Raw genomic sequence first — 27090 nt, 5'->3', positions numbered from 1 at the left:
CGCCAGCGATCGATTCCCATGGCTTTTGCGACCTTTACCGATATCCGCTAAAAATGCCCAAAAAGTATTCAGACTCTAATGATAAAGAGAATAATGACACCATAGAACACCAACAGTTAAGTTAGTATACAAATAATCTAAGTAAATACTTACAAAACGTGAACAAGAGGACGGCATAAAAATGATATTTGGTTCTGGTTCGTCCCAGTCAATTGATTCCGAAGTGAAAGGTTCTTCTGAGTCCGAATCTGTTAGCATGATCACTTCCTTTTCTTTCTTTTGTTTCTTTCGCTCATTTGAAGCACTCGCCATTGACTACATATGATTATTTTGATAAATACTAGATGTTTATTATCACAGAACATTTCGATTTAGGAAAAAACCCCAATTTGAGATCGCTAATATGTAACGCTGATGCAATATTCACAAATCTGAAATTGAATCTGGAGTTCTAAAACCTCTACACTAACACAAATCTTACATTATTCATAAACAACACCCTGTAAATACATGATGAACCGGTTTGTATATGGATAACTTCCCTATGAACGGTGTGTCATAACTAACCAGGAAAACTTAGGTGTATACATAATAATCTGTGACATATAGATAACTAACCCTGTAAATACATGATGAACCGGTTTGTATATGGATAACTTCCCTATGAACGGTGTGTCATAACTAACCAGCAAAATCAGGTACTAACCTCCAAAATAACATAACATTTTAAATAAATTAGGGCTAAAACACACCGAATGAAATATCAATCAACCTAATCACGCTAATACAAGTTTAACAACGCACATCAGAGCTTCTAACCTATAAAACCATACAAGTTTATCTTAAGTCTTCTTCATCCACTTTTAATCATAACACATTATAAACAAAATTCACACATCTGAAAGTTAAATTCAAGTTATAAAAGCAATACAATATCACAATTCAGTACAAAATCAGTTAAACAAAGTAAGCGAAGCAATTATACCAAACGAAATTGAAGATTGAGTGCGACCTTAGGACCGACCAAATCTCTGATGCGATGCAAGTATACAACTTTATAACACATTAAGTATTAAAAATCTAGATGATGTGAGAATTTCAGTTGGAATACTACCTGTTATTGATTTCTGTTTGTATGCTCCGACTGTGAATGGCGATTTGGTGAGGGTGTTTGTATGCAAATGAAGTTAGGGCTTTTTTATAAAAGGGTGTGGTTGAGAAAGTGATAAGAATCACTGTGTAGTCAGAGATATCCTAATAAAGTAACCGAATTCTTAATTTTTTTTATTTACAAAAACTATCAGTTTGTTTATAAAATTTGTATGAAGATATATATACACAAAAAAAATTGTTTGTTTAATCAATTAAATTAAATTTTACATTTAAAACCTGTTGTTTTGTAATAAAAAATAATAATTAAAACAACGTATTTTATACTTAGATTAAACAAGTAATTTATAGTATAGCCATTTACTAATCAATTGTTACATTTAATTTTTATTATTTCAGATATTTCCTACCCAGCAACGCTTGCCAATACTTCAAACGGTATGACTTTTTGGTTTCTTATTATTTTATGTGTTTTTCTTAGCATACCATGTGAGTTTTTTTAGTATTAGTATTCTTCATTGTATTTGGTTTTTTATAGTTATACCAATTGTTACCCAAGAAGAGTACAAAAGGAGGCGTAAAGTAAGAAAACTATATTTGGATCGGGTCCTCATATACTTTTTTTTATCTAACCTAAAACATTTTTATTATAAGGACAAACATGTGATTTTTCAAGAGCGCGCAATTCGCTGGTATTAGCACTATTATTTCAATAGAATAATAAATGCAAACCCATAATTAAAAACCATGTGTGTCGATTGTTAATGGACTGCCAAATCCAAAGATACTTTATTATGCATTGAGTTCAACTACTATTGGTTTTGCTTTTAAATTAAACCCATGCATTACATTTGATGTGCCTTTGGTATATATGTTTTTTGTTAAGAAAGATAGATTAACAACCCGTGAATATTCACGGGTGATAACCTAGTATCATATAATACAAAACTTTAATGATAAGTTTTGCAGATGTCAGTTGCTAGTGTTCGAAATCAAGTCCACTTACACTGCTAGGACTACACGTAAGATCAGTGCCCTCTATATGTTTGTATATTATCTTTTTTTATTATCATGATTTGAAAAAAAAAAATATGATTTTGTTTGTTTATAATCATTAAAAAGAAATTATTTGTTCTAATCTTAGGAAAAAGTTTGGAAGTTCCATAATACAAATTGGATTTTAAGTCTCATAATACATACAAATAGGGGTGTTCATCAAATCGAATAACGAATTTTCGAATTATTCAAATCGAATTTTTTGAATATTTATCTTTTTACCTGAATTCGTATTCGATTCGATTAATATTTGAAACTCGAATTCAAATCGAATTCGAACTGAATTCAAATATTAAAAATACTTACAAATTTAACTATTTAAGTCTTTTTATACCATGCAGTTATAGATATACATATATAAATGTAGTAATATAACTAAACATGGGTAATGGCTTAAATCAATAAAACCCAGAATAACTTTGGGAGGCCAAGTAATGGGTGACAACTGAATCATCTATGGTGAATAAAAGCAACTTTTTTAAATTTTAAGGTTAATACTCAATAGCTTAGAAACATCATTTATATGAATAGAACATATTGTTTTTAGACATCCAACCAATTAGAGAATTTGGGGTTTCGGTTTTCTTGAGAAATTCTAGGTATTTTGACCCAAAATGGGTTTTGTTTACAAAACGATTATTAAAGCAACTAAAGTTATTGATGACTAGCCAAAAACACTAAGAAAATGTATTTAAGTCAAATTTGGGGTTAATGTTCTGAGGCTGTAGCCTCACAAAGGTCAAATAATAATTTGACGGGCAACTTGATCAAAGGAAGATCATTTACATCCAATTCTAATGTGTTTAAAGTGTTGAAAGTTTATGATTTATACTTTTGTATTAAGTAGGCCTAGCAATAAAAACCTATTCAGGTTGTTGGGTTATTTTGGATCATTATAAAAATGAGGATGGGTTGTATGATATCTATTTAAAATAATTTGTGGGTAAGGATCGGTATTAAGCTGGGTAAATGGATAACTCTAAAAAGAGCAGTGTTCGTAGACGTTGATTTCACAAAGAAAAAAAACAAAAGATCAAAAAAATTAAAAAAAAATAAAGAAATTAAAAAAATCTGAAAAAATAGAAATTAAAAAAAATCTGAAAACTTCTAATATTTAAAAAAATCAGAAAAATATAAAAAATCCAAAAAATCAAAAAAAAATAAAAAATTCCAAAAAAATCAGAAAAAAGTGAAATAAAAAATCCCATAAAAAATAAAAAATTGCAAAAAAAAATCTGAAACATAAAAAAGTTGACTTTAAAGTAAGTCAAAAAAAATTGAATTTTTTTTACTTTTTTGTTTTGTTAGCGTTTTGTTCTTATTTTTTATATTAACAAGTAAGTTGACTCTAAAGTAAGTCAAGAAATTTTTTTTGAACGGTAAAAAAAAAGAAGATAAACCCTTGTATTTAGAAAGTACATATGCATATAAATTGTGACTTATTAATGTTGCATAACTGATTTTCTCTTGTAAATTTTAGGTTTCAATTCCTCAACTAAAATGTACAAAATTCAATCATATATATATATTACTGTAATGTAATAAATGCTTTAAAAACTGAATTTGCAATGTTCGTATGACATTTAATTTCTTTTAGTTCAACTTTCTCATAGGATACGAACTCTGAGGGAGGTTTGAATTTGAGTTTTCAAGTCTCGTCAAAATCAATTCGGTCTATATGAATCAGAACCGATTTCCAATCAAAACTTGCATAACATGTTCTGTTTCAGGTTAAAACAATCGAGTCCAATTTCATTTCATTCTGGTTGAAAATGCATACCAGATAAACTAAACAGAAAATCCAAACACCAGATAAACATGTTGCAATGACCTCAAAAGCCCAGTTATGCAGGCCCATCAAGAACAAAATTCACAACTCACAACTAGAGGTGTACTGTGTACACAAAAACCGGTATGGGCCCGCCAAACTGGTTCACGACCCAAATGGATCCACCAAAAACCGGTTTGGGCCAAACCGGTTTAGGCCCAACCCAATACGTAGATTTGGCACCCATTCGTGCTCTCGTTCTCTGAAACCGGTTTATAACCCAACCCGAACCAGTTTGATAGCAAGTAAAAAAAACTGGTTAAAACCGGGTTTTTGTCCCAAACCGGCTGTAACCAGACCCAATCAATTTGATAAGTTCGAACATTTTCCCTCCTAAACCGGTCTTTAACCCAAACCAGTTTGGGCCAAACCTGTTTGGTTTAAGAGCTGGACCGGTTTAAAATTTAAAAAAAAAACGGTTTTGTACACCTTTACTCACTACACAAGGCTCTCTTCTACTTCTATCATTGAACTAAAAATCAATCAACCCACCAAACATGTGTCATGAACGGGAGGGGACCCAAACAGAACTAAATCAACCTTTCCTATCTAGGCCCGTAAGCGAACCAACACAAGATTGTTACACATTTCAACGTTCATGATATATTGTATACAGTTGTACAGAACACTATTTCTAAAAGAATACACCTACAGCCTACACGTTACTATGGTTTGGTCAATGTTCTGTTTTTTATTTTTATTTTGAGTTTGTGAGTTGAAGTAGTACCTTCGGGACGCTTTACCACACCGTCCACTGGTGTCGTGACATTTGTCACTCGAGCAACCGCCACCTCATCTTTAACAGATTCGGTTTGTTTCGCATCTATTAAAGGTGGCGTTGCCATCAGTTTAGCCAATTCCTTTTCTTTTCGCTTTTTTTCTTTCTTTAACCGTTTCCGCTCCAAATACTCCGGATCGTCTTTATCTTTCTTTTTTCTTTTCTTTTCCTTGTCTTTCTTTTTCTTATCCTTCTCCTTTTCTTTATTACCCGAAACCGCTTGATTCGAGGGTCCCGCCAACAAACCATCAACACCTTCATTGAGGGCTCGAAGACTAATGTACTTGTTATGATTCACGGTTTCCACATCATTAGATTGAACTTTACTTGATTCAGCAGTACACTGTAGTTCCTTTAAAAGTGTGGCATCACCATCACCCACACCATCATCATGCCCATCATGAGGTAGTTTAGCACTGCCGATACTGGCAGTTACACGTGACCCGAGATCATGGCATGAGTTAACATCATCAACGTTTTGATTACCGACATTCGCAGGCTCGATGAAATTTCTTTGCGGTGGTGCATCCATGGACATGGAACTACTTGTTCCGTGATCACCGCCATTATGGGCACCTTGAGATCGCTCTAAAACAGCATTATCGACAACATCCTCGGCTCTACTAGAAGCAGCAGATGATTGCTTCATTCTGATTTTCAACACGGGTTTTTTTCGTTCTTGACTGTTTGAAACCGTATCTGGTTCTTTATGAGCTTCTGAAGAATCAAGAATGATCAAATCTGGTGGCTTTTGTTCGTTATTGTCGTTTCCTTCTTTTGGTACTACATCGGGTTCGGTCAACGTCAGAGTAATGTCTTGAGGCTGGGTTCTCTCGTTATCAGTAATGGAAACGATATTTGTTTCTGTGTTCGTTTCATTTGCAGGCTCGTCACACGGAAGCATAAGCGCATCTAAAGACGGCTCTGCAGGCTTAGATTGGTTCACAATAGCGGCAAAGAAGTTTTTAAGTTCATTGCAAATTTCCGTGTGGCCCTTGATCACCGTTTCATCTCTAGGAACTCCACAAAGTGTCGGTGGTCTGAAATACAAAAGTTATAATTTAAAAAAAAAAAACTTATAATATGGATGGTGTTATACTGTTATAACAAATAACCTTCCAGCCAGGACTTGTAAAATGCAGAATAAATAATGGCGTAGTGTAACATTGTTAAATGCTACTGGGCTTTCAAGAAGACGAAGTAGTGCCACGAGAGTTCCCTGCATCACACCATGGTCGTCATCCGCATCACCGCTTATTTGACATAACCGCATAGCATGCACACCCAATTTCACTTGACCTGATGAAAAACATTTAAAATATGCCATCTTATAATATAATTTAATGAGTAAAATGTCATTTTCATCCCTGAGGTTTGGCAAGTTTTGCGACTTTCATCCAAAGGTTTGTTTTTTCACATCTAGGTCCAAAAGGTTTGAAATCTTGCCATTTTCATCCGGCTCGTTAACTCCATCCATTTTTATCCTCTAAGTCAGGGGTATTTCACTCTTTTTTGTTAACTTGAAAGGGCAAAAGACCAAATTGCCCTTTAAGTTGACAAAAAAAGCCGAAAATACCCCCGACTTAACAGAGAAAAATGGATGGAGTTAACAAGCCAGATGAAAATGGCAAGATTTTAAACCTTTTGGATCCATATGCGAAAAAACAAACCTTTGGACAGAAGTCGCAAAACCGGCCAAACCTCAGGGACGAAAATGGCATTTTACTCTAATTTAATTAATAACTACACAACATGCCAAACCTCTTAATGAAGGCTCCTCCTCCAAATATTTAATAAATAAAATCAATGCTGCATCGATTCCTTTGCAGTGATACTCGAGGTCAAGAAGTGCCCGGAATGCTTCGATTCGAACTTGCCATTGTGTCTTAGAAGAGGAAAAGGGTTTAATCAAATCAAAGATACGATCCTGAAACAAAAATAAAAAAAATAAATAAATAAATAAACGGTTTTATTTTGAAACGTGTAGGTATAGACAAAAGGAAATATGGCTTACTAGAGGGGTGAATTCTGAAAGCTTCAATGCAATTTGTGTTAGTGTTCGAATGCAGCTAACTGTCAGGATTCCATTGTAGCTTGGCATCAGCCTGGTAAATATGTAAAATCCATCTAATTAAATGGGTTAAAAGCAAGGTTTAAAAGAACGGAAACGAGTTTCGAGGCGTTTTCCCTTCGCCTCACGAAGCCTCGAGGCGAAACGAGGCGTACGGCCGAGGCGGTATTAATACATAAATATAAAAATTATATATATTATGAAAATAATAATACTAAGTTCATCATCAGATTCATCAAAATCATCAAAAACACACATAAAAAAGACATGAAATGCTTGAAATTGACACAAAAAGTCAAAAACATCAAAATCCCTTGAGGCGCACCTGAGGCGCAGCTTTCTTAGCGCCCCAGCCCCTCTGAGGCGCATATACATTAAAAACACCATGAGGCGCGCCTCAGACTCATTTTTTGGCCGTTTCGCCTCGAGGCACGCCTTGAGGCGCACGCCTCAAGCGTTTTTTAAAACCATGGTTAAAAGTTATAATTTGACGGTATGATGAGAGTAACAACGCACCTGTCAAACTGTAATAACCGGTCTATGCGTTTCACAAGAGAAGATAGAAAAGCAACTGTCTGCCATTAAATAGTATATTATATTATACATGAACAATGAAGATAAAAGTAAAAAACTTGTATGATGAATTTAGTCATTAAGATGTAACTATAAATACTTCTATATAAATTCAAAAGATGACAGCAAACCTGTTGTCCAAATTCAAGTTCACCAACTGATTGGACCAATGCAGCAAGCCAGAAAACATCAGAGTAGGGATTCCCATTGTTTTCATTGTACTGTGTAATAAATAGATGTTTGGACCACAGTTAAGAATGCAGAGGAAAAAAAAAAATAGTAACACAACACATAACTAGTAAAATAACAGTATATGTGGAAAAGTGGAATGAATATATACCTTCAAAAGTTGTAAAATGAACTCAACAGCTTCCCTAGGGCTCTTTTTGTCTGGCGCTCTAACCAAAGCAACTGCATGCGGAATAGCCTGTGAAAACGTCCGCAATTCACAAAAATTATAAAAGAAATCAAGAAATGTTTCTTTTTTATCCACCTCTTATCTTTTATAGCCTGTAAATACACACTAGTGCTCTTTAAAAAGTCAAATCAAGCACATTGAGCGAAATGTACTCATTTTGTCATTATATAATACGTGTAATTGTACAAGCTACAATATTAATTTATATGTTAAGAATATATTTATAACTACAAAGATCATGCTGTGTCAAAATGGCCCACTAGACACAGACACTGCACATCCTACCTCATCACATTACCTCAAGTACAAAATACTCAGCAAAATCATGGAAGTCATTCGGCCTGAGAATTAAAATAAATTAACTGAGCATACTACAGCAAGGTATCATTAAACATCTACCAAAACAATAAAAGGACACAAAACTTACTTTGGGAGTCCAATCTTCTCATCGTATCTTCGACTTTTATAGAACTTAATCAGGTGCAGTAAACCAGCCCAATCAGTTTCCTACGAAAACAAGCCAAACAAACATTGCATCAAATGACCGATATCAAGAAAATTAAGTACTCCAAATTTCTAACTAATCGAATTTTGATGGTATTTTAATCATACCTCAGATGCTGTGCTAGCCAGAGCAAAAGCCGCCTCAATCCGCACTCGCCAAAATGCCTTGAAAGGGAGAAAACTCAAAATTGAAAATTTTATAACTAATAGAATGAATAACTAAACAGGGATGATTATATATATTATCAAAAGAGTACCTGAGAATCGCAGAGGAGATTACTTAACGCATTGACAATTGAGAGAAGACGAGGAAACAACTCTAGTGCTGTAATTGCTTGTACTTGAGCAACAACATCCTTGTCCTTCTCCAATTGATTTATCTGGTTTATGTTCACGTTTTCTCAAAACAGTTGGGTAAAGAAAGAACATAAAAAATAAAATCACACGACATACTGCCAAAAGTTCATCCTTTTTTTGCAAAATGTAATTGAAATATCCTACTTATGACGGTAGTCGGTACATATGAAAAATTTAGAAAAACATTGTGTTGAGAAAAAAAAAACTAAAAAGAAACCACAGGAAACAAGTCAAAGGAAAAAAAAACTAAAACGTTGAGGCTCTAAATAGTAACTATAATAAAGTGTAAGGGTAAATAAAGAAAACTAAAAAAAACTTATTAAATTTGAGGGGCTACGTATGTCATTACCAAAGTTAAGGGGCCAAAGTTGGTTGATGTTGACAAAAGTTAAGGGACTAAACATCTCCTTATCAAAGTTGAGGGGCTAAATATGTCATTACCAAAGTTGAGGGGTTAAATATGTCATTAACAAAGTTGAGGGGCCAAAGTTGGTTGATGTTAACAAAATAGCCTTTTAACTATATAGATGATTTTCGAAGATAAATTAAAAGGACTTGTGCAATAAAAATACAATTCGCACAACTTTTGACCTGTTTTAAGTCAGTTTAAACTTTAAACACATTTGGGCCGTTTTGTTTTTGGCTAATAATTATTCCTGTTGGCCGTTTGACCCATCATAGCTAATAAAAACTATAATAACCTAATTCAACTAAATCACAAGTAAAAGGGTCAAAATTGCCACAAAAGATATTAATAACGTAAGTAATAGGAAATCAGATATTACTAAACCAAAACTTACCCACATCTGTACAGGTTGGTTGAAATGAATCTCGGCAAGATACTCCATTTCAGGGTCGGCCCTGAGCCATTGCAGGGGGGAATCATTGCTGCTAACAAATCATCTCATGAAATTAAAGGGAAAGTAGCATAAAGTATAGTTAAAACAATAAAAGCGCATAACTGCATACTTGGAACGCATATCTACAGAGGCAACTGTATCCGCATTATCATCAGAACCATCATGCTTCGGCCCTTTCTTTGGCTTTTGAAAACGTTTGGAAGCAAGTCTAGAATGGCATTGTATTTCTAGAAGCTGCCATGTTTCCCCCGCCATTGGTAAAACAGGATGATCATACATCCCATCAAGTTCATGAACCCGTATACTCATCATTCCGGGCCATCCAGCATCAGCTTCTCGTTTCACAAAATCGGGTTTTGAATTGGGATAAGTGGGATTTGAATCTGGTGTGGCTGTACACCCACGCAAAGCTGCTAATTCAACCAGGTTCTTCCGTTTGTTATATGAAAACCCCATCCTTAGTATGACAAAATGCAAAAAAAGAAAAAAATGAAAAAATTAGCATTAAAAGTGGCAGATATTTTAAAACAGAGAAACATGTTAAAGTTTGTTAAATCATACTTTAAAACAGGGCAACCGCTAGAACCCACCCAGCGAGGAAAAAACTCTCTTAGAAATGGGCGCTCAAGATTGCCTACTTCATTAGCCAAGTGCCGAAACTGCATTCCAAACTTTAGTCAAAGAATGTTTGATAATAACCTCGTTTTCATAACTCATGCTGTTTACTGAAAGTAATCCTGCATATCTTGTGTTGATTTGCATCATAACTCTTAATGGCACACGATGATTGAAAACCCTAACGGTAATGATTCAAATACTTTGAATGATTGAAAACCCTAATGTACCACAACACTAGTATGCAGAACAGTTAACATAATGCAGATATGTCACACCATGAACAAATACAATTTTATAGTATATGTGATCTGGTTCACACATATAGTGCTGAGTACTGACAACATAGTTAAAAAATAAAAGAGAATATGTGGACGTGTATATGCGTGTCAAGTAAAATTGTTGTTCAAAAAGAATAGACATGACATAGCTTCTACTTAATCACCTCTTTTGTGCTAAGGGTTCTCAAGGGGTGAGTTGTATCTTTAGGAGGTGCAACCAGATTCTTTAAGACCTGTGAAGTGAGGTAGATACGAATCAAACAATGGCATTAAGAAGTTAATAATGAGTCTTCTGATATGATAACAAATGATACTGGATGATATTACAGTTAACTTATCAAGCAGAAGGAACATAGGGAAGTGAAGAAAACTAGAAGGTGGAAGATGAATGCACAAGCAAGCAAATACATAATATTTTTAGATCACGATACTTATTAATTTAATAGATAGAGAAGCACTTTCTTTAAATTAGTAGAATATTACAAAACGAAAGTAAAGTTAGCCATCTTACTTTACAGAATGACTCAGGACCCATCTGCTTTTCCAACATTTGTAGAACCGCAACCTGCAAGAAAGAAGTAGTTGAAATGTTATCTGGCAGAAATGTTACTTAACTTTCTGAGAGATTGACTTTGACTTATTTGTGAAAGCATACAATTGAAAATTTGTGTATATGGCAAACTTATGATTGCTCTAACGGGACAATATAATATGAAAATTCATAATATAAACTTACAGATTTCCAAGACCTAATTTTTCCATAAAAACCAATGCACTGTGTTCCATACAAAGCCTTGGAAGCGTCAGAAGAGCTCAAGGCAGTTGCAGCACTATCATCTGCTTTGCAAACAGCACAATTTGCCTACAACAGTATTCACACATGAAACACCCCATTCAAGAACAATATCAAGAAGATGCTTAAACACAAGTTATTGAATTAGTAATTTAGCGGACAAAATCAAAATAAAACATATGTATGTTTAGATGAGTTTTACAGGGTCAAATGCATCTCGTTTGTACTCCTAGTTAGATAAGGCACCAAAAGACTTCTAGGGTTGTTGGTAAAATAACATCGCTGTAAAATTATTATCAGGCAAACAGAAGAGATTGTTAACCTTATAACGCCTATACCGTGCTTCATTGTTTCCTAGAAATTGCTTAATAAATGAGTCCGTCAAGAACCAAGCAAGTCCATCCAATAACCACTCTGACAACAGAAATAAGATGAGTTATGCATTACTTTATTAAAAAAAATCCACAAGAACAGTAGGAGTGTGTTACCGTCATTTGGTGCCTCTGCAGTGATATAGACCCCAAACCATTGTCTTGCAAGACCATACGCAAGTTTTATTCTTGTATCTATCGTCTGCTCCAATGATGATTAAGAAACCAATATAAATGTGAATTATATAACTAAACCATACTTGAAAATATATCATCACTCTTAAATATAACTGCTATATGGCACATGAGCAGAAACTAATTAACAAATCCCACTGGTGGGACATACCAACAATTATATATCATCTTAAACACAAAGGCCAATATCCTTTGTGTTTAAGATACATAATTTTTCTTTTTGACCCTCAAGTTTATAGACTTTACACATTCATCCTCAATCTTTTGATAAGTGATACATTGACCCCTAACTTTTGGTATTTAATTCTTTTGTTTAAATAACTTTTACGACTTTACACCGCAACGTGTGAGACATTATACTCTTTTTATCTATGTCTAACCACATTAATGCCACTAACATAACGTGTATAAAAAAGTCAAAAGCGCGTCACGTCACACGTGGGCATCACACGTTAGTGTAATCATCATAACACGTGTAACAAAGTCACAAACGTGACGTTGCCGCCGCAACGCACGGCACGGGTAAAATTCTAGTTGGCCTTATAAAGAAGGTGTGCACCACAAGAAGGCTCTTAAAAACAAAACATACGTGATAGGAAAACAAACAAAAGAGACGGGTACAACAAGAAAGTCCATAAAAAGGTAGACTCCGAGCAAAATATTACCTGATCAATGATTTTCTCATCAAAAAGAATTTGTGAGCTAAAGATATTCATTGATGCACCCAAGCTCAAAGACGATATTGCCATCTCCGGGTCGATAAAAACTTGTGTGTATGACCCAAATGGAAATTTGGTGGAAAGGTAATGTTCATAATGGCTGTTACATGATTAAACATGTGATCATAAAACAGATGCAGAAGAAGAAGAAAACCAAGCCTGAGTTAGTCTTTAACTGAAACTTAAAAATGCCAAACCTGTATGCACTATAAAGAAATCCCACTGTGTTCCGAAGCTTTGGCAAGTTGTGTGACAAGCATATGTGTGTTATAAGATTATTATGACGATCAGGAAATATTTCGAATGGAGCGACAGCCAGAGATATCCATTGAGCTGCAACAGGTACATTTATTTTATAGATGTATGTCTTACGTGGAGGGTCATCATTGGTCAAAACCTGGAAGAAGAAACAAAAACTAAGCATAAAAATTGCACAATATAAAAGAGGCATTCTAGTAGCTGCGTAACAGACAGAGTGGTGTTCACACTTGGGAGAATTTTGGCAAATAAAAAAATCAAAATGCATCATCATAAATAGGAGTAAAGAAAGGCTGTTGTAATTCTTTAGATTTCCGTGCGTTTGGGTCACATAAAAACATGACCCATGCACTTCAAGAAAGGCTCATTAAAGTGACATTACCTAATTGCGGTACGCTCTGTTTTCTTTGTGTGGCACACGCTCAATAGTTACATACATGCCTTTGTTCTGTTCTTTTTATTTATTGTCATGGACAGTTATTTAAAAACCATATTTCCACACATGCGGCAGTGATGGTGATGAATGATGATGTTATAATAATTTGATCATGACGATGACTAGTTTTTCTCAACCCCAATGTTTTGTGCAAATTAAGTATTTATTGTGATGAATAGCAACATTCCCTTTGTTATAGTAAATCATATGACTTGGTCCTTCGATCTTATTTTGGTATGGTTTGAATACTTAGCTGACTTTTCCTTTTTAAGTTTATTTTTCTATTTTATTTTAGCATATTCTGTACATGACATGACAAAACTATGGTATCTTTAAAAATGTTACCAAATATCCTGAACATAAGAACATCACAAACACACTTGCTCACATGCTTCCTAGATTGGTTCATAGAACAAGTAAAGCCTCATCATACACAAGACACGTGTAACTTTTTTACTTAATGACGTGTACAATATAGTAATCTGGATAACATAGAATTGGCTAAGGAAATCAAAGCAACAGCCATACAAAAAAGTAGCAATGAGACAAGAAGAAGTTACATGAACCCCCTTAAAAAAGTACCTATATAGTACACACTCCCCTTAAAAATCTATACGCCAAGAGAACGCTAAGGCTAAGGCTAAGGCTAAGGCAAACAAAAGTGTAGGAAAAGCCCTAGAAGTCCATGGTTTTAGAATTCGCAATGAGCTCTGATGCATTATGATCCCAAAAACTGATGCGCAATGAACAGCGCGTGATCCGCAGGCATCACGTATGTGAGGCGTTTGTTATTTAAAAATACAAAAAATTATTTATAGATAATATTTTAACTTATTAACTTTTAAGCACTACTAAAGTAGAGACTAAAATAAAGAAATACAAAAAAGCTCTGGTACCACCAAAGAAGATTTGTTTATAGCCAATATCAGTCTTTTAACTCTTATGTGTACACGTAGTTTATACAAAAGGTACAAGTAATCTATGAAAGAACTCACATGACAACTTCATCATCTCACTGTACAAGCTTACTAAGCACATTCTAATTCTAAAACAATATAAATATAAATAATTGGTCTTTTAGGGTTCTCAATTTATCAAAAATGTGTGCATCCGAGTGCATCATGCGAGCGCCTCATGAGCGCATTATACGATTTAGAGCGCATCATCATCGCATCATGGAATTGCAGCACATCGCTGCACCTGATGCGATCTCATCAGCGCATCATCCGCATCGCGCATTATGCGCTCCCGACGCGCATTTTAAACCAATAGTCCATGACCTTAATCTGAAGTCTCCGAGAACAAGCAATAATGTATAGAAGTTTATTTGCATAAAAACAACCAAACAAAGTACACCACATGAACATGTTACATGAAAGATTATCCCGTTACCATATGTTAGGTCCTGCAATGAATCCCATTTAACTGCTTTTTCTCACCTGATACATCAAGGTTCCAGTGCTGGCAGCAACAAGGTTGTTGGCCACCGTGAACTCCAAGTCAAAGCTGAAATGAAATTACACATTAAAAACATTTAACAAAAATGTATGTGAGCATACCGAGTAGAGTAACACTATTTTCTTACCAGCAACGTTGTAAACTATCATCCATACAAGGGAACCAACAACGAGCACGTCTTATCTGATTATTTGTGTGCATAACATCCTTTTCAATATGTATTCCTGTTTCTATCTTCTCCACCCAGTAATCGATGCGGATCAATTTTACATTCTGCAGCCAACATAACATACATGAGGACATATTGAAATAGGAATACAGCACTAGAACAAAAAATGGTGCATATTGTCATGAAACCATAAGTGTCGGTTGACTTAATAAGAAAGTGAAGCCAAGTTCCATCTGAAGTCTTAGGAAACCATAGAGGATATATGATAAATCCGTCATTATCCATGTAAAAACATAAAAAATAAAACTCTTCAAGAGCAGATATCGACAGTTCATGAACCTAAAAGATGATAATGGTGTAACTGCATCCGTTTACACATGCTCATATGTACAGATAACATGCACTTATAAGATTCTTCGGCTTTTCAACATTAGGTGTTACTAAAGACATTTTGAAACCAGACCTTAAGAGTAAATTTGGTTACACTACTTTTTAATAAGGCACAATATTGTCTATCACCAAGATGTAAAAAAAGTGGTAACACAAAAGGACGAATTACATATTTACATATCAACCTAAAACCCAAAAACAAAAACCACGGTTATGTCTTAAAGAACAAAGCTCAAGCATCATTTGAATACTTTGGTTGCAATCCAATTGCCACATAATACATTGACTTCCAGTAACTACAATAACCTGCTTGGATTCACTGGATGTTTGGGTCCCATTTTCTTGCACCGTCTCTTCTAGCTGCTCAGGCACTGGTTTGGTGGTAGCCTCATTAGAGCACATAATCAACAAATTGGGCACCAATTCTCTTTCAAGACATGAAACATATACTGAACCCGCAGCATCAGCAGCAGAATTAGTTGAAGAAACAGAGCACCATCTGTCGTCACTGTCCATTTGCTGATAGTGAGGGAATATTTCAAACCTTGCTGGCTCTCCATCGACAGTTACACACTCAATCATCAAATTGTCAGCATGTAACCCCACAATACCATTCTCTGGGACAGCTACTTCAAGCTCGGTATACCTATCCAAACATAAACATAAGAATCATAAGATACCAGATGATGACTTAGTGGCATTACGCATATCACATCTGTAAGTGTAAACAACAAGTTTTACTTCCACTGACAAATATTTCCAAATATTTTCAGGATGTTATCTCATAACGAAGTACATTTTGTTCGCAATCAAGAAACAAGATTTACAAAGAAAAGAAAGTGTTTTTTTCTTCAAAAGCTACAATTAAGTACCGTAATCATAACCTAATAACAAAAATACAGCATTGCACTGCTATCATCAACAAATTATGCTACCACTATAATAGGTGCACCTTCCTATTTTAAGGATTCCATAATTCAATGACAATCAAGATGCCACGATCATGAAAGAATTTAAAGTAGACCTCTCTTTACAATATGAAATAAGCATATCCTTATAAGCTTCTCGGAATTCACTGACAATGTACCTTCTGAAAGTTTGCTTCAAACATTGTGCATCTTATTTATTATCTATCAAGAAAAACTATTTATGAATAACACAATTTTTTTTTCATCCGTAACCACATTATTTGGTGTCTTCTTACAGACAACAAACTAATACATATCTAAGATAAAAGCCTACTCAAATTACGCACTAAAAATAAAAGTAATGAGCAGAATGTTCCTTGAGCAAGCTAAACCTAATCTTCGGATTTCTACTATTCTCATAGTATAAGCCACTCCTAAACAAATCATGCATCATTCAAAGTAGTGCCTTCACTCCGTGATAACTTAAATAAGAACCATAATCATAACCTAATACCAAAAATACAGTATTGTACTGCTACCACTATAATGAATGCACCTTCCTATTTCAAAGATTTTACAATTCAATGCCAATCAATATGCCATGATCATGAAAGAAGATAAAGAAATCCTTGTTGGATTTAGTGGAGTCTTTCGGCCAAGAGAATGGGCAGTCGGCCCTAGCCCTTATGCGCAGAGAAGGAATTAGGCAACCTACCTAATTTATATTTTCTTGTTCCCAATGTTGTAAGCAGTCTATTTAGTATATATAGGTGTGTAGGGACTTTGTAATTTCCTGAGCACCTAAATAAAAGAGTACTAACTGCAGCCCGTAGACATAGGTCACACCGACCGAACCACATAAATCTCGCGTGTTTCACTTTCTTTTATGTTTAAAATTCGTGTGTGTGCGTGTGTTGCATCAGTTCCAGACCTAACAAACCTTCTTTACAATATGAAATAAACATATACTTATAACTTATAAGCTCCCTCACACCGACAATAATGTACAGATAACTACCTTCTTCAGTTTTCTCAAACAGTGCACAACTCATTAACGATCAAAAAACGCCACTTACAAATAAAAACAAGCTGTTCATCATTCGTAACCACAACATTCGGTGTTTCCTACACACAACAAACTAATACATGTCTAAGATAAAAATAAAAAATAATAAAAAAACTCAATAATCACATCAGGATAAAAGCAATAAGCAGAATGTTCCTTGAGCAAGCTAAATCTAATCTCCAAAATCTAATAATTCTCATATCAAACCACTCCTAAACAAATCAAGCATCATGTGATAACCTGAATTGCTATACAACACAAAAGTATCAAAAATTCTGTCACACGTATACTCATACTACAATAATTAAACACTCATACTAATATACGAGTATAATTGAATGTAAATATATCACAAAACCTACACGCAAATGTTCATAAACACATACTAACCCGTAGATTCGACGTTTTTCGAGATCGATTGCGAGGCATAGCTTCTGATGTTTCACCACAGCTTCTGAATTATCGGCTTTTTGATCTTCGGTCTTATGCTTTCGAGGTTTTGCCATTTGTTAACCTAAACTGTGTGTAAATACACCTAGAATACACAGTGGAAGTGCTTCAAATTTGGGGGAGAAGAGGGAGGGGAGTTAATATAGAGGGGGATTTTGAAGTTATTTGAAGGAAGATGTCCCTATGTATTAGATGAGATTGCGAGTTTGAGCCCTAGGTTTGATGATTGAATCGTGTCCGTTCATCTGATGGTTGTTGTAATCGGACGGTGTGTAAAGGTTCTCGGTTAAAATAGATGATGATTATTGTGGGCACGAACGCAGGGTATTATGTATCGCTCGACTATCTTTGAGACTACAAGGTATGGTGATGGTCCTCCAAGGGGATGTTTCGCCATGTAGACGACACGTCATAGTCCTCCCAAGGATGGATCATCCTCCAAAACTAGGGGGCATGGGAGGATGGTCCTAGTCATCATCCTTCACCACTTTTATATTTTTTTTTATTTTTTTTAATCTTCAACTTTTTTTAAACATTTAACAAATAAAGTAACAAAATATTTTCATTAATATTAAAAAACATTACAAAAACTTAAAAAAAAATTAAACTTAAAAAAATAAATTAAAAAAAACAAAAACTTAAAAGCCTAAAGTTAAAAAAAAAAAACTTAAAAATATCCTAACATATTAAAATAAGCTACTAGTCTTCGTCTTCCATGTGGTGGGCGGGTTCGTTTTGAGCGTTGTTCCAAATGTACTCCACCAAGTCCGCTTGTAGGTTGTGATGTGTGTACTCGTTACGTAGAGCGAAGGCGTTCAAATCTTGTTGTTCCTCACTAACTGGAACAAAATTTCCAGTAGACGCGTTTTCGTCGTAGTCGCATATCGCTCTCCCTTCGTCTTCAATGATCATGTTATGAAGGATGATACAAGCGTACATAATGTGTCGTGACCTCCTTGGTGTTTGCGAACGTGCTGGAATAGAAATGATGTGCCATTTTTTTGTAGAACACCAAAAGCCCGTTCAATATCTTTTCTTGCGCCCTCTTGAAACTTTGCAAACTTTTTTCTTTTGTCGTCGGTCGGGTGCGGGATAGTTTTAACGATTGTCGAGTACGTTGGGTATATCCCATCGGCTAGGTAGTAACCTCGCCTGTACTCCACCCCTGAAACCGTAAAGCTTGTGTCTGGACCTGTACCCGCCACTACATCATCAAAAATCTGTGACTGGTATATGATGTTGAGGTCATTGAGCGAACTAGGTAGACCAAAAAAAGCATGTCATATCCAGAGATCCTGTGACGCAACAGCCTCTAGAATGATAGTCGGATGTCCCTGATCTCCCCTAGTATACTGACCTTGCCATGCAACTGGGCAGTTCTGCCACTGCCAGTGCATGCAATCAATGCTCCCGAGCATTCCTGGGAAACCATATCTCTGTTCGTGTGCTTGATATAATTTTTGAACGTCGTTTGCGTTCGGTTTCCGCAGGTATCGCTTGCTATACAATTTGACAACCCATTGGCAAAACTTGTGCAAACATCGACGTGCGGTTCTTTCAGACATCCGAATGTACTCGTCTAATGCATCGGGTGCGAAACCGTATGCAAGTTGGCGAATGGCCGACGTACATTTTTGTAAATTACTGAAACCCCTTTGCCCCCTAGCATCGTTTCGCAATGTAAAAAACGGATCAGACAGGGCCATGTCGCCTGCAATACGTAAGAACAGTGGACGACTCATGCGGAAACGACGTCGAAAAATCTCGGCTGGGTACACGGGTTCGTCGGCAAAATAATCGGCTACTAGTTTATCGTGGCCGGCTATAAATTTAGAACAAAACATAAATGAAATTAATTATAAAATACATTTTAAAATCTATATAAAACATAAGGAAAAAAATAAAATACCTTCTTGGTCTCGGTTATATTTTGCTCGTCTAGTTAGCCGTTGGGACAACCCTTCATGGCCGCCATGAACACCTGAGCCGCGTTCATAATCATGTTGTGCATAATAGCATCCTCTTCCGAAGATGATGAATACCACTCGGACGAAGACGATGAAGACATAGAAGAAATTGAAAAATGGAAGAAACGGGTGAAGCCATGATAATTTTTTAGCGAGAGATGGGGTGGTAGCGGGTAAAAAATGGTACAAAATATGATGATTTTTTATAAAAAGGGAAGAGTGGTTTATAAAATGTGAGAGAGATGGGGTGGTAGTGGGTGAAAAGTTGTGAAAAAAGGGGGTTAAAGATGTGAGTATTTATAAAAATGGAAGTGAAATGGGGTGGTTTTTAAAATATAGCCGTTTGAAAAGTTTTTTTTTTAATTTTTAACGGTAAAAAAGGTGTGGGGCCCACCTTAATCGCTTCGTCGCAAACGGCTAGAAGCCGACGGAGAGGACGGGGACGAATGGGGGCGGCACGGTGTTTGGACCGTCGCCGACCCGCGACGGACCGGGGCCGCATCCCATACCGTGTAGCCTGAGAAAGCATTATATGTTTTCATTTGGTGTATTTATTTCATTGCTCAAGAAAGTTTATATCAATGGTAATAGTAATGATAGGAAGTAATCTAGTACGTCTGATTGTAGTATCAACGGTCAAGATTAAAATCAAATAAAAAACTGGGTGAGAATCAAATAGGAAGTTTATTTTGGATATGAAGTAGGGCTGTAAACGAACTGAACGTTCAGCGAACAGTTTGTGAACCGTTCAGCGGGAAGTTCGTTTATGTTCGTGAACGGACATGAACAAGAAATTTCGTTCGATTAGTTAAATGAACGAACATGAACAGAGTTCTCGTTCGTTCGATTGTGTTCATGAACGTTCGATAAGGTGTTCGTGAACGTGTTCGTGAACATTCGTTGATTTGCGTTCGTTTATGTTCGTATGTTTGTATTTTAATTGAAGATCTTTGTATTTTCTTATATTTTATTTGTACTTTTTATATTATTAAACTTTTATTTATTTCATTTCCTTAACAATTAAACTAGTAAACTCACTTTCACCTTGTTGATGCATCATTTCCTTTCATTTCTCATTATTTACATCCACGAATACAATCGACCTCCGTTCCAAAATAAGGGATTCAAGTTAGAGTGCTACTCTCTGGGCCATCTATCTTTATCCTTCGTCGCGTGCGCCAAGTTTATTTGTATTCGTTTGTGTTCGTGAACCGTTAGCGAACACGCTCATTTCCTTAATGAACGAACACGAACATAAAATCTCGTTCGGTAAGTGTTCGTGAACACATTTATTTCCTTAACGAACGAACACGAACAATGCCTTGTTCGTGTTCGTTCGGTTCGTTTACAGCCCTACTAGAAAGTATAGGAAGCAATAAGATTAGGACATGTGGCAAAATTTAAAATAAGGAGGAAGGGTATTTTAGTCAATCTTATCCTTTTCTTCTTCCTTCTTCTTCCCAGTAACATCAAAATCCACCATTTTCAAAACCCACCATCTTCAACCATTTCTTCACTTTCTATCTCAATAATCACTACATTATAGTGCGATTTTCATCACCAATCAATGATTCAAACACCCGATCAACGTGTTCTTCAGCTTTTTTGAAGAAAACCCAGTTTAATTTTGTTGGTGCAGTTGTCTGTCGACTACATCTTAGTTCGAGTCTTAGGTTAGGGCTAATTGTATAGTGAACAAAAATCAAGAAACACATAAGTTAGATAGGTCCACTTATATGTCAACATTGTAGGTCCGCTTATGTGTCAACCATATAGGTCCGCTTATATGTCATTATGATAGGTCCGCTCATATGGTCATGTCCATATAAGCGAACCCATCAGGCCTATAAATAGGCACCTATAAGCGGAACTATGTAGCAGTTAGGTTGTGTAACGGCGAAGCCCTGCCGAATCGTCTCCAGAGCTTGTAAATTGTTATCAAGTGCAATAAACAGAGACAAATTAGTGAAATCAAGCTAAACGAAGACAGAATCAATGAATTCCGCCTCTGATTCTGTCTGAGCACTCTTCTGATCGACTCGTCAGGTCGTCTAACGTTCCTACAAGTGGTATCAGAGCTCAGGAGGAAGAGTTCTTATCGTTTAGCTCGTTTTCCCTCAAATATTCTGATTTCTACACCTTCTTTCGTCATTTCAGAAATTTTTAACGGTCAAAATTAGCTCAAAATCTCTAAGATTGCGTGTTATTGGACATAGACAAACCCTTGAGAAATTCAGGCTTAAAATCGGCCTATAAGTGACCTAAAACTGCTCGTGAATAGGTTCCGCTTTTATGGCACTATAGAGGTTCGCTTTTTAGGTCCGCTTATAAGATCAGGATTGTTGTAGTTCCGCTCTAGAGGTCCGCTCATAGGGACTTGATTGTTGAAGGTTCGCTCTAGAGGTTCGCTTTTAGGAACATATTTGTTGTAGGTTCGCTCAATAGGTCCGCTTGTAATTACATTTAGTTGAGGTCTGCTTTTGTGGTTCGCTCATTGTAACAATCAGTTAGGTCCGCTTTTGTGAACATTACAGGTGTTCCGCTTTTGTGAACATAACTAGTTCCGCTCATTTGGACAACAGGAGTTTCGCTTATTTAAACTTACCGGTTTCGCTTTTGTGTCACTTATATTTTGGAATTTCGCTTTTGTGACATTTTGAGAGAAAACGTGTCGGGATTGTTAGAAAAATGGAAATGGTATTTGATGAACAAGAAAACAATGATCTTAAAAGGTTAAATGATTGGTATCGAGGATATCTCAGTAGTTCTTATCAGAAATTGCCCAAAGAGGTTTGGAGTAAACGTTTCGAATGTTTTCTGAGTAAGAAAGATGAAAAATTGGATGATTTAGAGAAACATTTTGATCGTTTGATTGACTATTTAAAGGAAAATCAAATAGTAATAACAGAAGCTGATATGGTATCAAAGTTTGCTAATGGATTATCAGCTGAATGGAATGATTTTTTGAAAAATCTAAAAGAAAATTCTAGTTTTTCAAAATTATCTCTGAATAAATTCATCAGCAAACTTAAAAATCATGATTATGAAAATTATCAAAAGAAGAGAGATGTGTTGGATAAGATAAAAATGAATCTGGATGATTTGAATTTGAATGTGATAATTGAAATAAACAAAAGAATCAATGTTTGTTGGGCAGCAAAAAGAAATTTGAAATATGATATGAAAAGAGGTTATTATATTGATGATAATGGAAATCCTCTTTATTTCGTTACAATCTTTGGTGCAGGTACTTATAAAATAGAGAAAGAACAAGATCCAAAGAATGAAGAATTTGTGAAGAATGAAGCTTCAAGTTCTGCATCAGTGTGCTTCAAATGTGACAACTTTAAGACTGACAATGACAAACTCTTGAAGGATGCGGAAAGTTTGACATCGGAAGTCAAGAAGTTGAAAGATGAGAAGCAAACTGATGAAAACCAGATTCTGGATTTACAGGAAATTTGTGAGAAACTGAAAATTGAAAATGACAAACTGTTAAGTAATTTTAACAGTTTGATATTGGAAAACCAGCAGTTGAAAGATAAAATGAAAGTTTTTGAAATAGAGAAACTAAAAGCTGAGAAAGAATTTCAAAGTCAAATAAAAATTCTTGAAGATGGGAGAAATGTTTTTAGTCAAAACAACATTGAAAAACAAAAAATAATCAATTCCCATCTTCAGAAAATTATTAAACTTGAAAAGGAAGGTGGTTGTGCTCGAAAGAAAATTGAAGAGTTAGAAAAAGACTTTGAAAGCAAAAAGAAATCTTCAGAAAATGAAGATTTCTGGATAAAGCTGGAGAACAAAAACTTGAAAGCAAATGAAACGAAATTTCAAGAACAGATAAAAGTTTTGGAACATGAAAAGTCTGTTCTTGAAAACATGAAAAATGAGAATGAAAAATCAATCAAGTCTCATCTTGAAAGGATATCTCAGCTTGAAAATGAAGCTGAAAATTCAAGAAACAAGATTGATGAACTTGAAAAGAAATTGATAAGTTTTGTGACTTCATCAGACAGTTTGAATTTTCCATGTCCAAAACCGATCAATTCAGTTCCAATAGGTGACGATGTCACAAACTTTGACAATGTCAAAGTTGAAGATTGTGATGAGAAATCTGATGATGAAAATGAAAAAATTGAAAAACAAAAATTGTTTTTGAAATTAAAAGAAAAATTTCAGAAAACTGTTCAACAATCGACTGAAAAGGTAGAATGCTCTAAGCAAAAACCTTTGAAGAAGAAAGTGGAACAGAAACAAAAAATTAAAAATGAGAAAAATGTTCAAAAATATAATAAAAGTTCATCAGATCGATCATCCAATCAAAATCAAAAATTACAAAAAGTAAAATATGAAAACTCAAAAATTGTTGGTAATAAGTGGTGCAGATTAGATCACAGTGCTCAAAAGTCAAATCCAGCAATCAACAGGAGAAAGGAATATCACCAAGCCAAACAATGCTTTGATCTGAGTATTTGGGCCGAAAATGGTGATTGGTACGATAATAGAGTGTGTTACCAATGCGGTTATCAAGGACACATTGCTGTTAACTGCCAGAGAAGGAATTTTGAGACGAGAAGATGCTTTAACTGTCAAATTATAGGTCACATTGCCAGAGATTGCCCAAGGAGATCGAATGATAGATTGAGGGCTAAGTCTCAGAAATTGGCAAAGATTCCAGTCAAAGTCAAGCCTCATGAAAAGAAGGTTCTAAAATCTAAAGTTCAAGAACAGACAATTCAAGAAAAGAAAGTTAAACTTTCACAGGGGCAGAAAGACAGACTGAGGAAAAAGAGAAAGAAGGCGAGAGAGTATCTTGAGAAGATTTTGTCCTCGGGTTCATCTGTTGGCAAAAATAAGAGTTCTGATGAATCAACTCTCTCGATTGCAAAGTCAAGCAAGACGAATTCATCAGATACAAATCTGAGGACGAAAGAAGAAAAGAAGAAGAAGAAAATGGTCGGCGATGAAACTGACATATCAAAGTCAGACAAGCCACCTTCAGGCGATGAATCTGACAGATCAAAGTCAAACAAGCCACACTCAGGCAATGATTCTGGTGTATCAAAGCCAGAGGAGCCATTGGTTGAGGTGAAAAAGGAGAATTCAGGTTTAACAATGGATGATGTAAATTTTCCACCATTGTTGAACAAGAATTCGAAATCACCTAAGAATCGTTAGGCTTGGGTGAATCTATTCAAATAGAAAAACCTGACTTGCCGGAGTTCCCAGGTTGGTAAGCGTGGAGCATGAATCGGCACATTTCTTGAGAAATTTCACTCTGGTGATTTTTCGCCTTACATGTGGTAAATCAGGGACATTAAGTTGTACTTGATTTTCTACAAGTGGTTTTTATGGTAAAACTAGAAATGATAAATCTGTCATGTGGATGAAGAAAACAATGTGATGAAGTGACCCCGTACCTACAAATGATTGGTAAAACAAACTCATTTTCCGGAAAAACCATTTTGATTAAAACAAACTTAAGTGTTTTGAAATCATAATGGGAAAATAGTTTGTTATAAGGGGGAGTTCTGATTGTTTACACCATGTGGATGGAGAATTGAAGTGATTCTCATCGAGTTGTCAAGTTTGTACAGTTTGTTTCAAATTTTCTTAGAAAATCAAAATTGAAACATATTTTGATTTTAGGGGGAGAAAAATTAAAAAAAAATTAGAAAATTTGAAAATGTCAAAAACATTCGAAAAATTAAAAATGAGTTTTGGTGCGAATAAGGGGAAATGATAGTACATCAGCTAGACTGGCACAGTACGCTAAAGATTTGTAATGTATAACTGCAATTAAGCAGTCTCGCTAAAGATGTGCCGGTAGGTTTTCACAGAATTAGTAGATCAGTTTGGAATATAAACATAAATTTCACTTGCGTCTACGTGGGGAACACCTCCAGGATATATAGGTAACCCCTGAAATCCTGTTTGAAGGGTCCCGTATTCTGAGATACTAGGTCTTTATACTCAGTGATATCTGGGGTATTATCCCGGGACTTCTGCTGTATGGAAGTACTGACCTAGTCCCCGGATAATACTTTCTGCAAAAAGCTTTGAAATATAAGCTCGCCCTCAGCATGCTGATGAAACAATAAAATTGATAGTCGCTGCTGTTGTAAATAAAAGATCCTCTAAAGGGGACACACTTTAAAGTCGAAGCCGTCATCCCTTTGCGTATACGGAAGTATCGACCTGAGCTCTCACGGCCCTCGCACATAACCCCTTAACAAATATCAGCTGTGGTATATTCACCTGTAAGACTGAATATTGGGGCCTGGATACGGGAGTATATACTGAGGTGGGACACATGTAAATGTTTAAGTTCTAAAATACTAATTCAGTATCCCGAACAGGTTGAAAGTTTTATGAGAATTTAAGTGGATCAGTATATCGGCAATCAACGCGAACTGTTTAAAAGCTTAAAATGAAATAACAGCTTAACGGTGCTAGTGTTTAGTCGGCAGCTGGTATGATCCTCTTGCACGAACTCACAAAAATATGTTTGTACATATTTCATTTCTGCATTTAATTTTTGCATTTATGTTTCATATTTTGAAAATCCAAAAAGATTTTCGACAACTGATGTTGGAGAGCTGATATTCAAGATCTCAAAGGCTAAACATGATGAACAGAGGTTTGATTAAATTGATTTGAAATGTTTAATCAGATTTTGGAAAGTTTAAAAGTTAATAAATTTTAAATGTGAAAATTTCTCGAATGTTTAGTTGATTCATTAAGTTGAATCACAATTTTGTTTGTTTGTGATAGAGTGTTTGAGTTGTGTAGGTTTCTGATCCTGTTGCTACGGAAAGCCAGGAGATACATCAGAACCTGAGAAGAAGTTTAAACTGATAAAGCCAGGAGTTGATTTCAATGGTGATAACGAATTCCAGAAGGCGATCACAGCTTGATGATAGGGGGAGTCTGATGAAAGTTAGAGCCAGAGAAAGATCCGGGTACATAATTCCAGGAAGAGTTCCTGAAGAAGACCGATTAAGAGTGAAGAGTTGTCATGTTTGAAGACTCTCACTGAAGATTCCGTCAACATTCAAGGGGGAGTCTGTTGGTGCAGTTGTCTGTCGACTACATCTTAGTTCGAGTCTTAGGTTAGGGCTAATTGTATAGTGAACAAAAATCAAGAAACACATAAGTTAGATAGGTCCGCCTATATGTCAACATTATAGGTCCGCTTATGTGTCAACCATATAGGTCCACCTATATGTCATTATGATAGGTCCGCTCATATGGTCATGTCCATATAAGCGAACCCATCAGGCCTATAAATAGGCACCTATAAGCGGAACTATGTAGCAGTTAGGTTGTGTAACGGCGAAGCCCTGCCGAATCGTCTCCAGAGCTTGTAAATTGTTATCAAGTGCAATAAACAGAGACAAATTAGTGAAATCAAGCTAAACGAAGACAGAATCAATGAATTCCGCCTCTGATTCTG

The 27090-nt window shown here is 35.5% G+C and overlaps 1 protein-coding gene across 2 annotated transcripts; it reads right to left on the bottom strand.

The window, feature by feature from the left end:
- Positions 1–4492: 4492 nt before the first annotated feature.
- Positions 4493–17836, bottom strand: LOC110941613 (transcription initiation factor TFIID subunit 2). 2 transcript variants are annotated; one of them, XM_022183270.2, is made up of 25 exons: positions 17605–17836; positions 15547–15886; positions 14809–14954; positions 14663–14729; positions 12727–12926; positions 12476–12629; positions 11733–11817; positions 11567–11658; positions 11188–11313; positions 10963–11016; positions 10616–10684; positions 10117–10214; positions 9665–10012; positions 9496–9586; positions 8596–8718; positions 8447–8503; positions 8262–8341; positions 8133–8175; positions 7757–7843; positions 7548–7637; positions 7360–7418; positions 6787–6877; positions 6534–6699; positions 5888–6071; positions 4493–5812 (listed from the first exon to the last, which is right to left on the bottom strand). In XM_022183270.2, exons 1-25 carry the CDS (start codon positions 17718–17720, stop codon positions 4660–4662), a joined length of 4119 nt encoding a protein of 1372 aa, XP_022038962.1. In that variant the 5' UTR covers positions 17721–17836; the 3' UTR covers positions 4493–4659. The 2 variants fall into 2 exon arrangements, with proteins under 2 accessions (XP_022038962.1, XP_022038963.1); XM_022183271.2 differs by having other exon boundaries at positions 9496–9583; positions 17605–17775.
- Positions 17837–27090: the final 9254 nt, after the last annotated feature.

This window comes from Helianthus annuus, chromosome 5, assembly GCF_002127325.2.
Source record: "Helianthus annuus cultivar XRQ/B chromosome 5, HanXRQr2.0-SUNRISE, whole genome shotgun sequence".
Taxonomy (NCBI): Eukaryota; Viridiplantae; Streptophyta; class Magnoliopsida; order Asterales; family Asteraceae; genus Helianthus; species Helianthus annuus.
This window is presented reverse-complemented; position numbering and strand designations above follow the sequence as displayed.